The sequence below is a fragment of the Urtica dioica genome, chromosome 3 (assembly GCF_054948205.1).
Source record: "Urtica dioica subsp. dioica isolate 48M chromosome 3, U.dioica_male_clone48M_v1_H2, whole genome shotgun sequence".
Lineage (NCBI taxonomy): Eukaryota > Viridiplantae > Streptophyta > Magnoliopsida > Rosales > Urticaceae > Urtica > Urtica dioica.
This window is the reverse complement of record NC_142758.1, coordinates 50,561,363-50,576,650: the sequence shown is the minus strand read 5'-3', so window position 1 is coordinate 50,576,650 and position 15,288 is coordinate 50,561,363. Positions and strand designations below refer to the sequence as shown.

Below are 15,288 nucleotides of genomic sequence, written 5' to 3'. Positions count from 1 at the left end.
GACAATAGTGTCACGAAACTAAAGTCTGCAATGACAAAATATGGAGTCATGCTGAAGCTTTCGTGACTATGGGTGTCACGAAATAATTTAATTTCGTGACAATAGTGTCACGAAATAATTTCGTTTTGTGACTATATTGTCACGAAATATGGAGTCATGCTGAAGCTTTCGTGACTATGGGTGTCACGAAATAATTTAGTTTCGTGACAGTCACGAAATAATTTCGTTTTGTGACTATATTGTCACGAAAATATTGAGTCATGCTGAATCTTTCGTGACAATGTTGGTCACAAACACTGTAACGAAATGGCTATGTATGAGGGAGCTTACCGGAATAAAGAGCGAAAAGAGTGTCAATGTGGGAGCTTGCTGCGCCGGAAAGGGCAGAGAGAGACGGCGGCGAAGGTGGGTGGCCTTGGAAGACGACGGACGGCGCGAACTAAGAGAGAGATGAGGGATGGCCGTCAAGTTTGAGAGAGAGGACGGACGCCGGCTGAGATCCAGACACCCCGACGACAATGGGACACGACGCCAATGGAGGTGATGCGACGGAGACAATGGAGGAGATGAAACAAGTGCAGTGGAGAAGAAGATGAAGCCGAAATGAAAAGAAAGGAGAGATTGAGAGTAGGGTTTAGTTTTTAGGATTCTTAAAAAAAATAAATAGAAAATAAATAAGGGTATAATGGTAATTACATAAATAGAAATAAATGAAGAGGTCCTATTGCTGACCTTTTAAAAAAAACGTCCAAAAAAGTCATTTGCCCTCTATTTACTCCTAGTTTTGGAAAACTCCCTATAATATTTTACTTTTGGTAGCAACTTGTCAACGTTCTTCAATTACATGAATACTATCGTATAATTGTAACTAAAACAAATACCAATTCTGAGCCGTTTTGTAGCTTAGCCTTCAGAGTCGTTTTTGACGTAGCTTTCAAATTCGTTTGAGATTCAACTTTCAGAGCCGTTTTTGTGACTCCGCCTTAAGAGTCGTTTGCTTGTCTTTTTTTATTAGGAGTGTAATTTTTCACTTGTGAAAAATAACAGCATAACATTAACCCCTAGTGTCATGTGTGACTTGTGCCATAAACTTTATAGTCTTGGAGAGTTTTTTCTTTGTCTTTTTCATAGATGACCTTTGTGTATGCTCGTTCAGATCATGGGGGTCTAACTTTGTGCTTTTTGGTTTGCTCGACTTGATCGCGGGGGATTTGATTTTCTTCAAGTTTAGGTGAACAAGGAATCGGTGTGCATTAGGGGTAGAGAGCAGGAATTGGGGTCGAAGACGAGAGAGAGATTATGGTGAAGGGTAAAGGGAAAATGAGAAAGAAATAAAGCAAATAGAAAGGGAAAAAAATATTTGCACATTTGACTTACTAGGTAGAATTGTCCAAATTATGATTTTGGTGAAAAAATGAGGAAAAATGTTATCAAATAGATAGTAGTAGATGTGTTTGGGCCATAGTCAATGGGCACAAGTAAGTGTGCAGGTGGGTGAAACAACAGCCAAAGTGATAATGGGCCGAAGAGACGATGGTAGTGGGCCCAGTGCGAGGGGGATGGAATGGAAAGACGCAATTGGAGTCAACAATGGGCATTTCCGATAGACAGAACAGATCACTCGCTTCAGCAACACCATGATCCCACCGGAGCTCCAGACCCGCACCTTCAGGCCCTACGTGGCGCCGTCTTTCAACAGCAATGGGGCGGCGGCTTCCCCCTTCCTCCGGAGCCCTACCCCCGCCTCCAGATCGGCGCCGGGATCGGCATCGGCGGGCTCGTTCGGGCACAACCTGCGGATGGCAGTGGCGCTGGTGCCGTGCGGCGCAATCTTGCTGGACCTGGGCGGCACGGCGGTGGCGGCGACTCTGACGGTGGGGCTGATGGTGTCGTACATCTTGGACTCGATGAAGCTGAAGAGCGGCGGGTTCTTCGGGGTGTGGGCGTCCCTGGTGGCGGCGCAGATCGCCTTCTTCTTCAGCGCCGACATCTACTCCTTCAACTCCCTCCCCCTCTCCGCCCTCGCCGCCCTCCTCTGCGCCTTCACCACTTTCCTCATCGGACTCTGGGCCTCCCTCCAGTTCCGCTGGATCCACCTCGAGAACGCCCCCGTCGCCGCCGCCCTCGAGCGCGTGCTCTTCGCCTGCGTGCCCTTCCCGGCGGCGGCGCTGCTGGCGTGGGCGGCCGTGGCGGCGGTGGGGTTCTCCGTGTCGGCGTCGTACTACCTGATGGCCTGGAACTGCCTCCTCTATTGGGTCTACTCGGTGCCGAGGGCGTCGGGGCTGAAGACGAACCAGGCGTCCAAGTTCCAGGGCGGCGGCCACGTCAGCAGCATCCTGGGCCACCTGGAGGCGTGCGTGCACTCCCTCCACCTGCTGTTCCTGCCGCTGGTCTTCCACGTGGCCACCCACCACCGCGGCGCCCTCCTCGTCTCCGACCTCCTCCTCCTCTTCTTCCTGCCCTTCCTCTTCCAGCTCTACGCGTCCACGCGCGGGGCCCTCTGGTGGGTCACCCAGTCCAGCGCGGAGCAGATCCGGCGCACCAACGGGCCCATCGCGGTGGCGGTGATCGTGATCTGCCTCGAGGTCAGAGTCGTCTTCCACTCCTTTGGGCGCTACATCCAGGTCCCGCCCCCCTTCAGCTACATCCTCGTCACCACCGCTTTGCTGGGAGCCGCCGGAGGGGGAGGCGCTCTCTCCCTCGGCCTCATCTCCGACGCCGCTTCCTCCCTCGCTTTCACCGCACTCGCCCTCCTCGTCAGCGCCGCCGCCGCCCTCCTCGTCGGCTTCCCCATCCTGGTATGTAATTTATGCTTGACTTATGTATCATCATCTCATTTGTCTTGAAAGTGTGACACTGTGATGAGTGAATACGAGTGCAGTTCATCCCGCTGCCGTGCGTGGCGGGCTTCTACCTGGCTCGCTTCCTCACCAAGAAGAGCCTCGCGGCCTACTTTGCCTTTGTGGTTCTGGGGAGCTTGATGGTCATGTGGTTCGTGATGCACAACTTCTGGGATCTCAACATCTGGATCGCGGGCATGTCCCTCAAGTCCTTCTGCAAGCTCATAACCGGCAGCGTGATCGTCGCCATGGCCGTTCCCGGCCTCGCCCTTCTGCCTGCCAATCTCGCCTTCCTCACGGAGGCGGGTCTCATCTCCCACGCGCTGCTGCTCTGCCACATCGAGAACCGCTTCTTCAACTACTCCGGCATATACTACTACGGCTTCGACGAAGAGGTCATGTACCCGAGCTACATGGTCGTTCTCACCACCTTCGTCGGCCTTGCTCTCACCAGGCGCCTCTCTGCCGACCGCAGGATCGGTGCCAAGGCAGTTTGGATATTGACCTGCCTCTATCTCTCCAAGCTCGCTATGCTCTTCATTTTTTCCAAATCTGTTGTATGGCTCACTGCTCTCCTCTTGTTAGCCGTCTCTCCGCCCCTCCTCCTCTACAGGTATGTATCTATGTACCATCTAAACCAACGTCTCTTTGCTCATTCCTAATGTGGAAAGAAATGCACTTCTCCAGAGACAGGTCGAGAATGGGGTCAAAGATGAAACCTTTGCAGGCTTACGCACACGCTGGCGTGGTCGCCTTGTCCGTCTGGTTTTGCCGCGAAACAATATTCGAGGCCCTCCAGTGGTGGAACGGAAGAGCTCCGTCCGATGGCTTACTCCTCGGTTTCTGTATCGTTTTGACGGGTTTGGCTTGCGTTCCCATCGTCGCCTTGCACTTCTCCCATGCCATGGTACGTTCTCGCTCTCTCGTATCTCACGTCGTAGATATTGCAAGCAAGTAACGTGCGGTGATTGTGTGTTGCAGCTTGCGAAGAGGTACCTAGTGCTGATAATCGCAACGGGGCTGCTGTTCATCCTGATGCAGCCGCCCATTCCTCTGTCGTGGACGTACCGGTCGGACCTAATAAAAGCGGCCCGCCAATCTGCGGACGACATCTCCATATACGGGTTTGTGGCGCCGAAGCCGACGTGGCCGGCGTGGCTCCTCATCGCTGCGCTCGTGCTCACTCTGGCCGCGGTCACATCCATCATCCCCATCAAGTACGTGGTGGAGGTGAGACTGTTGTACTCGGTAGCCATGGGGGTGGCTCTGGGCGTCTACATCGCCGCGGAGTACTTCCTGCGGGCGGGAATATTGCACGTGGCCATCATGGTGTGCGCGTCGGTGTTTGTGGTGTTCACCCACTTTCCGTCGGCGTCGAGCCCGAAGTTGCTGCCGTGGGTGTTTGCTCTGCTGGTGGCTCTTCTGCCGGTGACGTACCTGCTGGAGGGCCACGCGATGTTCATCGAGGGAGGGGAGGAGGAGAGGAAGCTCTCGGCTTTCCTGGCGGTGGAAGGAGCGAGGATGTCGCTTCTGGGGCTGTACGCCGCCGTGTTCATGCTCGTGGCTCTGGGGATCAAGTACGAGCTGAGCCTGGCGGTGCGAGACAAGGCCCACTCCGCGCCTCCGAGGATGAGGTTCATGCAGCAGCGCCGCGTCGCCATCAAGCGCACGGCCGCCGAGGGAGCCTGGATGCCAGCTGTCGGCAACGTGGCCACGCTCATGTGCTTCGCCATATGCCTCGTCCTCAACGCCACCCTCACCGGCGGCTCCAACCGCGCCGTCTTCTTCCTCGCGCCCGTCTTGCTGCTCCTGAACCAGGACTCGGACTTTGTGGCCGGCTTCGGGGACAAGCAGAGGTATTTCCCCGTCACGGTGGTCATATCCGCCTACTTGGTCCTCACTGCGCTCTACGGCATATGGGAGGACGTGTGGCACGGGAACGCCGGGTGGGGCTTCGAGATCGGCGGGCCCGACTGGTTCTTCGCGGTCAAGAATCTGGCGCTGCTCATCCTCACCTTCCCGAGCCACATCCTGTTCAACAGATTTGTGTGGGGGGACACGAAGCAAGCCAACTCGATGACGCGGCTCATAACCATGCCTCTCAACCTCCCATCCATAATAATAACGGATGTCTTGAAAGTGAGGATATTGGGTGTCTTGGGAATTATTTATACATTGGCGCAGTATCTAATCTCTAGACAGCAACACCTTTCAGGCTTGAAGTTCATCTAGTTATTAGATATAGTGTAGAGACACACCATACACTCTCTCTTCCTCTCTCAGATCTGTCTCTGTAAACTGTACAATCTGTATGTTTAATTTTGGGAAATTTTCAAGTGAGGTGAAAGAAAGTTGTTTCTTTCATAGTTTTAATTCGAATCCATGACCAAGTAGCTCATGTCTGTCATAGTCCCTGTCTTTTTTTTTTGTATGGATATGGCCGAGTAACTCTCAGGCTTGAAATTGAGGCCATCTCAGCAGGCTATTCTAAAGAGCTTGGCTTGAAGGCCATGACTAAAACACCAAAAGCCAAGAGGTCCAAGGAAGGACGATAGAGAAGGCAATGTACTGAAAGAAGAAGAGAGTCACGTGACGATCACTACAACGCTCTCAGATAGTCTTGATCTACGTATAGCTATCATATGACTCCAGGAAAGGAGTGGATGTTTTGATTATAAACCACTAGACTACTTATTAAATTTGTTATGTAAAGATATATCCCTCCCTCCCGGCGAATCAATTAATTTTCAATCTGACATTTGTGTAATTTTTTAATGTCATTCATGTGATCTCAGCGGATTCTCTGAATTTTTTTTCATTCCATTAATAAACTTTTATTTAATGATTATAATTGTCATTAAATACATCCTTTATTTAATCGCTCTTGAAAAAACGCTGAAATTCTAATTGAAAAAAGTTTTTTGTCAATAAAAAATTACTAGATGCAAAAAAAAATATTAGCATAATTCAATGGACTTTTGATTGGAGTATCTATCATAGCCTAATTGATAATTTCACACCACCTCTAAAATAAAAGTCGTGGCTTCAATCTTCGCCAACCAAGTTACTTTTAAAAAAAAAAGACTTTTGATCATATATGCATGGTATCATTAATGAAAATCTGGTAGAGATATAGCGTGTTTGATTGGGGTAATGTTAATTACATTTTCGGATATCTTAAAATGACTTTGTTTGGTATGAGTTAATGTTAAAAAAGATTCCCAAAAATGTGATTACCTAAGTAATGAGATTATTTTCGAGACAATCCTAATAACACCAAATAAGTGGCTTTCATATTACCACCTCATGAAAATTTATTCTTTAATTACTTAATTGTAAACACGCACATTATTTTTTAGAATAAATGACATATTTGCCCCCTATATTATGGCAGATATTTCAAGTTAGTCCTCGAATTCTGAAAACGATCGTATTCATATTTGAACTTTGTTTTTGGACCCATTTAGTCCTTCCGTCAATATTTGCATAACTCTGTCAGTCAAATAAGCATATTTTAATCACGTGACAATGAAACAAGGGGCAATATAGTAAGATTGTTTTAAGGAAATTGTTTAATAAAAAGTTTTCTTAAAATAACAATTTATTAAAAAAAAAAAAGAATACCAAAAACAAAAACAAAAACATTGGATTGCGTGCCATTCTAATCTCTTTTTATTCGTCTTCTCGATAATAATCTGTGTTTCGTTTTTTGGGAAACAAAAAGAAATCTGAGTTCGTTTTTCCTCCGGATTAATAGAGAAATCGTTTAACTTTGAGCCGAGCTTTCATGGATTCCTCGGCGGCTCAGCGTCGGATCAAAGCCATCAACGGCCATTTAGTTTCTTCAGGAGACTCTGACTCTCTTCTCGGGATTAACGTCACCGCCGGCGAGTTTGTTTCCGGTACGGACGTTCTCAGAATCGTTGAATCTGTATATATGTCTGTGGATTTCGCATTAACAATCAAAGTCTCTCTGTCTCTCTAACAATCTTTTGAAACTTCGATTGAGGTGTAAACCAAAACCATCAACCTCTCCGACAACGCCTTGGCGGGAAGGATCCCGCGGAACCTCGGCCAGTCGCCTAACCTCACCGCCGTGTCGCTGCGGAACAACTACCTCTCCGACGATCTCCCGAGCGGCTTCACCGCCATCCGGTTCCTGGATCTCTCGTCCAACCTCATCAACAGCTCGCTCCGCTCCACCGAAACCGTCGACGAATCCTTCAACGCAAAGACTCTCATCGACCAAAGAGACCTAGCTCGGCTCCCCTGCTGCAGACGACGTTCCAGGAAGAAGGGCAGCCATTGAAGTCGATGGGCTCATCGTTCACAGAAATTTGGGTCTGCAAATAAACTTTGCGTGGAGAGAGAGGGAGAGATTGGGGAGGGCGTGTTTTTAATTTTTATTTTAATATTTTTAACATTTAAAACCAAGAAAATAAATAAAAAAAAGGGAATAAGGGTATAAGTATAACTGAGGGAGGGCATTAATATAATTTTCCTCATTTAATTGATCACGTAACTCATTTAACAGAATTTTTGACGGAAATTTTGACGGAAGGACTAAAACAGTTAAAAAACAAAGTTAGAGCATTAAAAAAATCGTTTTGAGAGTTCGAAGATTAACTTGAAAAATGTGGCAAACTACAGGGGCAAAAGTGATATTTATTCTATTTTTTAACGTATTTGTGTTGTAATATATATTATATGATATTATTTATATGTTATAATATGATACACGTACATAATTTATATATTATTTATACATGTATATATGTCTATGTCTTTGTATATAAGTATCAAATTTACTAACTACTATATTGTTAGATATGTTTTTATGTTATATTGCATTCTTGGATACATTTTTTGACCTCAAGACAAACATATATTAGGGGTCTGCTCATAGCTAGACCACACTTAAAACCAAGAATCAAAAGTTATTAGAGCGAAATATTCTTACCCACATGCTGAAAAATTTATGAAATATTAACTAATTAGCAAGTCTTACACTCTTCGTGATTTAGTTGGCTAATTCTTTCTTCATTTTATTATGTATATACATCAGGCCCGGCCCATCTGTAAGAGAGGTAAAGCAAAGACTTTAGGTCTCTTTTTCTCAAAAGGCCCACAAAAAAAATTATATATATATATAATATAAAAAAAAATAGAGAGTACATACATGAACCAAAGCAAATTAAAAGACAACCAAGTCCACTTGTCCCATAAGACTCATATACAATATTTTTTTAAACAACCCATATGCTCGACAATTCATCTTCCTAAACCCCTTTTCAAATAAAAAAAATCTTCCTGAGCCAACTTTTCAAAGCCACGCTCATCATACAAGTCCAACAAAGTAGTTGTAGAAGAAGATCTAGATAAAGAGATTAATATCGATGAAACATGTGATATTGTAATGGTTGATGAAAAAAGTGAAAAAATCATAGAAGAAGAGGAAATTGATATGGACACCAAGGGTGATAAATGTGATTTTAGTAAAAAAAATTATCAATATTTTTGACCCGTCTAAATGGAAAAATATAGATCATAAGCTGAAATTATTGGACGAAAATGTTTTGAAAACATGTTGCTTGAATCTTGAAAATATTTTAAAACATTTATGCCTCTTAAATTAGAACCTTTGTAACAACGTGTCCCTCCTTAACGAGCTTCATTCAATCCACCATAAGTTGTACAGAGATCGGAGGCGCCTCGAAGTCGCTGGAGCTTCGGCGGCTGAAGTGATTTTGAGTCAGAAGATCGGACTCTTCCTTCTTTGTTTTGGGCTCCGATTGAACTCAGAGAGAGAGAGTGTTTGATTCTTTTATTTTTAATTTCATTTTTCTTTTTTCTTTTTTTATAAATTAATAATATTTGAACTTTACCAAAATAATTTTTTATTTGAGTTTCATGTGACAATTAACCAACGGTTTGACTTTGTTATAGACTGAAAGACCATACGAAATATGAATTACGAAGGACAAGTTGTTTTTATTCTATAACATATATTGTTAGATAGATTAGAAAAATAAACGCAGAAATATAAAATATACGGGGCCGTTTGGTTTAGTTTTCTAAACTCCTTTTCTGTTTTTAAATTCTGTTTTCTGATTCTAATTTTTAAATTTAAAAAACAGATTTAGAATTACGTTTCAGAATATTTTAAATGTTGTTTGGTTATGTTTTCCATTCAATTGTATAGAGATAAAATAGAAAACAACTTTTCATTGTTTTCTGTTTTCTAAACAAATTTCAAAGAAAACAGAAACATGATTCTAAATCTGTTTTCTGAATTTATAACCAAACAAGTTTTCTAAAACTGTTTTCTAGAATTTAGAATCAGAAAACAGAAAACGATTTTGGAAAAGTTAACCAAACAGCCCCACATTATTATAAGGATATATTTATTTTGTTTTTTTATGTTGCCGACTATAGGATTTCCACACACACCATAGAGATAAGGAAAGGGGGAGAGAGAGATGGATAGTAGAAGAGGGGCGTGGTGGTGGAAGGTGGTTGTGTTGGTGTTGTTGGGCTTGACGGCGGTGGCATGGAGTGAGTCGGCGCCGGAGCCGGAGGTGTGGCCGGAGCAGTTCCACTCGGTGCTGATGATGAACTACAGCGGCATTCTGCAGATCATAGACCTGTGGTACGACTGGCCCAACGGCCGCAACTTCAACATCATCCGCCACCAGCTGGGCTCCGTCCTCTACGACCTCGAGTGGAACAACGGCACCTCCTTCTTCTACACCCTCCACGGCGACCTCACCTGCTCCTCCGCCCAGCTGGAGGTCGGCATCCTCACCCCCGACTGGCTCTCCGGCGCCACCTATCTGGGCCAGCGCCACGTCGACGGCTTCCTCTGCAACGTCTGGGAGAAGGCCGACTTCGTCTGGTACTACGAGGACGTGGCCACCAAGAGGCCCGTCCACTGGCGGTTCTACACCGGTAATCTCAATCAATGCCTTCTATTCCTTTGCATTTCCTTCATTTTTATTTTGATTTTGATTTGGTTGCAGGACGGAACGCCCATGTCATGACCTTCGAAGTCGGTGCCGTCCTCCCCGACGCCGCCTGGCAGGCCCCTCCTTACTGCTTTCACGACTCCACTGCCAATCTCACGCCACGTCACCACCGCATCTCCGCCCTCAAACCCATCTGATTCTGTTCACCCACCTCATGGTGTTTGCTGTTTCATGCTTTTGCTACTAGTACTGGAAATCCCACTTCAATGATATCCATAAATAAATAAAACACTCTACTTGATCATCAACCATTTCTCTCGTATTCCTCCTAACTTAAATATACATATTCAATAATAATCGTATGCTTTTCCGAGTTCAACCAAACCACAGTTACAATGGTAATAACATTCGACACATCTTTCTAATGGGGAATGGGGGATCCAATCTTCGAGTTTGACCTGTACTGGTAGTTACGCGCCGAGTAGAGGAAGGCGCAGAAATTGATGAGACTGAGGAGCGTGAGAAGCCAGTAGAGGTAATCGAAGCGGCCGGTGTTTATGTTCTGGGATAGCCACGAGGGGTTGCCTTCCCCAGCGGCGGACTTGATGATGGTGTTGAGTATGGTGGCCCCAAAGCAGCCCAAGCCTCCGGCCACGGCCGCGTACGCCGACCCTATGCTCTTCATCGCATCGGGGGCCTCCTCGTACAGGAACTCCAGCAGCCCCACGATGCAAAAGACTTCCGCGATGCCGATGAGGCAGTACTGAATCAACAGCCAGTACGCGCTCAGCTCCGGCATCGAGCTCAGGAACAGAAACTCGTAGCCGTGCTCCACCGCGTAGTTCCTGCGATATCTTTCGAAGGCGCCGGCCCAGGCCGCCGACACGATGGAGACGGCGAGTCCGATCCCGACCCTCTGGAGCTGGGAGGCGCCGTGGGGATGGCCGGTGAGGCGGCGCGAGAGAGGGACAAAAGTGGAGTAGTAGAGTGAGAGTACGAGGAATATGGAGAGGCCCGGGAAGACGGGCATGCAGGTGACGGGGAGCTTGAGGCGCCCGATGTGGGTGTTCATGGTGTATGCCTGCTGCACCGACAGCGTCAGATACTCCGTCAGCAGCACGCTGAGCATGATCGTGCTCGCCGCAATCGGAATCAGCTTCCAAAGGATCTTCACCTCCTCCACCTGACTCACCGTGCACAGCCGCCACCCACTGCCCTCCTCCTCCTCCTCCTTCAGCCGCAGAGCCGCTTTGTCCAACCATCTACACACACACAAACACATTCCAGTTTGCTTTTCATTCTCTCGACGGCATTGAAAACTGAATGATGTACCTGAGACGGTCGGTGTGGGGGATCTTTCTGCTGCCCTTGATGGCGGAGTGCGAGCCGGGGACCTCGTACAAGCCGACAAAGTCGCTGCCGGAGAAAGAGGCGTTTCTCTTGCGAAAGGCGGCCACCAGGACCTGAGCCACCCTGGTGAGGGGGCTGCCTCCGGGCAGCCTGTGGCGGTACATGGGCGTCCCCGCGAAGAACACCAAGTTCGAGATTCCCATGGCCGCCGCCAGCGACCCGAACGCCGCCCCCCACCCGAGCCGTATCTGGATGTACACCACCGCCGTGAACGCGACGATCGCCCCCACCGTCACCGACAGGTAGAAGAAGTTGAAGAACCTGTCCAGCTCTGACTTGTACTCTTTGCTTCTCTCCTCAAACTGGTCCGCCCCGAACGACGACACGCACGGCCTAATACCCGCCGCCCCGAACCCCGTTATGTAAAGCGCCGTGTACAGATACATCATCTGCCATTGCTTTGCCGGCTCGCAACTTCCCAACAGCAGCGATATCTGGTCGCATTGCCCTTGCTTCGGCATCAACGCATCCACCGAAGCACATAACGTGATCCCTATCAACCCCTGTTTTTCGGTACCAGAATTAAGTGTGTCACAGTATTATTATTAACAACGGTGCTGAATCTCTTACCACCAGATAGATTGTAGTGAAGATTGCAATCGTCCAATAGCGGCCGAGATACGCGTCGGCTATAAAGCCTCCTATCACAGACGAAGCTTGTGATATTCCTAAGAAGTTGTTGACGGCGTTCGCTGAGCTAGAAAAGGGCATGTGCATGACGTAAAACATGAAAGCAACCATGTTCACAGAGAGGCCGAAATAAGCCATTCTCTCTGCCACTTCATTTCCTGGAAAGAAAGGAAGAAAGAAAGAACAGAAATGAAGGCAAGTTAGAGAAGAGAAAAGACAACAGTTATAGTGTGCATACAGAAAGTGAAGAAGAGAGTGCGTAAAGTACCGAAAATGAAGAAGGCGGCGATCCAACCGCCGGTGGTTGAAAGATCAGAGATGGGTTTGCCGCGGAGATCGACAGGAGTGGTTCCTCCGGTGTAACCGCGCCCGAAAGCGGTTCGCCTGTCGTCTGACTCCATGAAGAACACCTCCAGCTTCTTCCTCTGAACGCTGCTACTACGAATCCCTCTTGCCTCCGGTGACTTGATCTCTCTGCTGTCCATTCTTGCCACAATTCGGTAAGTTTCATACGAACAGTTGCAGAAGGATTTGAGAGGTTATGCGTTGGGGTGTATTGTATAGTTGAGGCAGGAGAGAGTTAATGAGGTTGATCCCACTAACACGTCAAGATTCATTTATTAAGAATAGGAGTGAGAGTTACACAGCATTTAATGAAAGGATATATATATAGGCTGCTTCTGAACCCAACCCAAACCCAAACGGCACTCCTCTTTGAATCACTCATTAGTCTCACTCCACTGTCATGATCACATTCATTATTGCGAATTCCATTCAACTATATTATATATACACTACTCGATTGACTCTGGTACTCTATGGGCTGCTCTTCTGCAACCAACTCATATGAACAAAATGGACATTGAAAAGGGTTATGTCGGTGCGATTAGCGTGTGTGAACATGCAGGGCTGGTTGTCAGTTGTAGGAATGGGTCGTACTCAATACTGCCATAAAAAAACAGGACTACTTATTAAATCCTCAACAATTTAGGGCTGAAAAAAAAATTTATTTCAGATTTAGTCCATTTTAAGCATTGTTGACTTGATATTAACCACTCACTAGTCACAACGTTATCCTCTTCTATCCATCTGGCCGTAAATTTCAATACCTATATTGTCATATCATACTCATAATTTCACATCACCAACGAAAAAGAGGAAGCTATGAAGCTCCTCAAATCCATTACAGTTACGGCTTTATAAAATAAAAGGAAAACATAATTGATAACACGGAAAAGCATGAAAGAGCTGGAAGAAGATGTTTACACCAGTAGCACCAGGTAATTACAAAAGCCACCAGCTTTGTTATTGAACTCAAAACTCATCCTCTCAGTTGAGGGAATCACATGGCAGCCAGTTTGAGGGAGTTGGCCTTCTCTTGCAGTGTGTCGAGAAGGCTGTCAAAGGCCTTCTTGAAGGAGTCCACTCCTTCGTCCTCGAGTTGAGTCCCGACGGCGGTCCAGTCGATCCCCAGCTTCTCGAGAGCACTGTAAATGCCCTCGGCCTCCGACACGTTCGAGTCTATCGTCCTCGAAACCGCTCCGTGGTCCATGAACGCCTGCAGAGCTTGGTCCGGCATCGTGGACACCTGTACACACACCCGGCTTGCCACATTAACGTCGTGTCGTGTGTTATGCTATGGAACAACGCAAAGAGACGACAATTATCGAACTCACGGTATCGGGACCAATGAGAGGAGCAACATATAGCGTGTCGGGGTAAGCAGGGTTCTTGACACTGGTTGAGGCCCACAGCAACCTCTGCTTCTTCGCGCCCTTCTTCACCAGAGCCTCCCATCTCGGCCCTGAAAACTTCTTCTGGTAAAGCTTGTACGCCAACGCCGCTTGTGCCACCGCTGCCTAAACCCATTGCAAACCAAACCAATTAGCTTCCATCCCACTAGTTTTATTATTATTACAAATAATAAATAAAAAAAAAAAAAAAAGCATACAGTACACTACCTTTCCTCGGAGGTTGAGGGCCTCCGGGGTTCCGATCTTCTCGAGCAGGCTGTCGATGAGAGTGTCTACGCGACTCACAAAGAAGGAAGCCACGCTGGTGACTCTCGAGAGGTCGTCGAGACCGGAAGCCTCGAGGCCGTCCAAATACGCGTCTATCACCGCTTCGTATCTCGCAAGAGAGAATATGAGCTGCACATCCAGTCGATGAGGTTAAACACACACACACACACACATACATACATACATTTGATGTTCAGTATGAGCTTGTAGCTTACAGTGACGTTGACGCTTATTCCGAGGGAAATGACTCTCTGAATGGAGGGGATGCACGGAGCCGTGGCCGGAATCTTGATGTAGACATTGGGGCGGTCCACCACTTTGTGAAGCCATTTGGCAGCCTCGACGGTGCCGTCCGTCTCATCCGCCAGTTTGGGAGACACTTCTACGGAGACGTAACCGTCCGCACCGTCCGTTTCGTCGTAGATTCCCTCAAACAGCTTGCACGCGTCTTGGATGTCCTTCACCACCAGCTCCCAATACACCGAATCCACGTCTTTCCCAGATTCTACCAATTCTCTGCACACAACAAATACGTAAACACAATCACAGAGCACTTCTCCGAAGAGCAAACTCAAACCTAAAAGAAAAGCCTCCGATGGTACCTGAACTGGTCGTTGTAGGCGTTGGACGACGATATGGCTTTCTGGAAGATCTGGAATAGGAGATTACACATAGTTAGATAAATGATCCAAGTTATGATGTTTGGGGTGATGTACGTGATTGATTACCGCAGGGTTGCTGGTGACGCCTCTGACGCCGTGGGAGATGAGAGGAATCAGATCGGTGACGGGTCGGCAGAGATTGTCGTACCACGGACTCTGTCCTTGTTTCTCGTACAGATCGTGCAGCGTCGTTCGCTTCCCTGCGCTTCCATTTCCCGAGCTTTGCGAGCATCGAACGCTGCGACATGGTATGCATGGATTAATTAAGCGAGTCTTGAAAGGATGAGAAGGTTGAAGAGAGGTTTCTTACAGCAACGATGGCCTGAGCGAGGAGTTCATAGGAAGCGACAGCTTCTTCAGAGAAGAAGAAGAAGAAGGTTTGATGTGGACTCTGGAGACAGCGCCGATGAGCAAGCGAGGAGATCTGGCCCTGAACAGGGTTGAAGATGACGTGGCGGGGCTTGGAGTTGCCATTGAAGCCATTGTTGAGAAGAGGAGAAACACGAATTGGGGTTTTTGGTTTTTTGGCTTGGTTGGTAATAGTTAGTAAAAACAGCTAATTGAGAATGGACGAAGGCGATGCAATCTATACAAAATATTTATTTACCCATTCGTGATACTATTACCAATGTCTTCCCTTATAATACTATTATTATCATCATATTTGTTTGTCTTAATCTATTCTTAAGTCTTAAGACTGCTAACCAAAGGAAAAAAGCAGAAGTATTTGGTGGACGAAACGGGTGGTAGGTACGTGATG

At 47.0% G+C, this 15,288-nt stretch overlaps 4 protein-coding genes across 4 annotated transcripts; 2 read left to right on the top strand and 2 right to left on the bottom strand.

Moving 5' to 3' along the window:
* Nucleotides 1-1,574: 1,574 nt before the first annotated feature.
* On the top strand, nucleotides 1,575-5,307 carry NEF1 (no exine formation 1). The gene is made up of 4 exons (XM_089608940.1): nucleotides 1,575-2,798; nucleotides 2,882-3,453; nucleotides 3,528-3,747; nucleotides 3,822-5,307. Exons 1-4 carry the CDS (start codon nucleotides 1,638-1,640, stop codon nucleotides 5,070-5,072), a joined length of 3,204 nt encoding a protein of 1,067 aa, XP_089465066.1. The 5' UTR covers nucleotides 1,575-1,637; the 3' UTR covers nucleotides 5,073-5,307.
* A 3,935-nt stretch (nucleotides 5,308-9,242) lies between these two features.
* Nucleotides 9,243-10,113, top strand: LOC149403647 (uncharacterized protein At4g14100-like). Its single transcript, XM_089608943.1, has 2 exons — nucleotides 9,243-9,788; nucleotides 9,860-10,113. Exons 1-2 carry the CDS (start codon nucleotides 9,320-9,322, stop codon nucleotides 10,000-10,002), a joined length of 612 nt encoding a protein of 203 aa, XP_089465069.1. The 5' UTR covers nucleotides 9,243-9,319; the 3' UTR covers nucleotides 10,003-10,113.
* Nucleotides 10,073-12,330, bottom strand: LOC149403646 (Major facilitator superfamily protein). The gene is made up of 4 exons (XM_089608941.1): nucleotides 12,114-12,330; nucleotides 11,786-12,003; nucleotides 11,138-11,718; nucleotides 10,073-11,067 (listed from the first exon to the last, which is right to left on the bottom strand). The coding sequence occupies exons 1-4, from the start codon at nucleotides 12,328-12,330 to the stop codon at nucleotides 10,227-10,229; spliced, it is 1,857 nt and encodes a 618-aa protein (XP_089465067.1). The 3' UTR covers nucleotides 10,073-10,226.
* A 605-nt stretch (nucleotides 12,331-12,935) lies between these two features.
* On the bottom strand, nucleotides 12,936-15,238 carry TRA2 (Aldolase-type TIM barrel family protein). Its single transcript, XM_089608942.1, has 7 exons — nucleotides 14,839-15,238; nucleotides 14,595-14,766; nucleotides 14,469-14,518; nucleotides 14,082-14,382; nucleotides 13,807-13,995; nucleotides 13,522-13,704; nucleotides 12,936-13,433 (listed from the first exon to the last, which is right to left on the bottom strand). The coding sequence occupies exons 1-7, from the start codon at nucleotides 15,009-15,011 to the stop codon at nucleotides 13,188-13,190; spliced, it is 1,314 nt and encodes a 437-aa protein (XP_089465068.1). The 5' UTR covers nucleotides 15,012-15,238; the 3' UTR covers nucleotides 12,936-13,187.
* Between the last annotated feature and the right edge of the window lie 50 nt (nucleotides 15,239-15,288).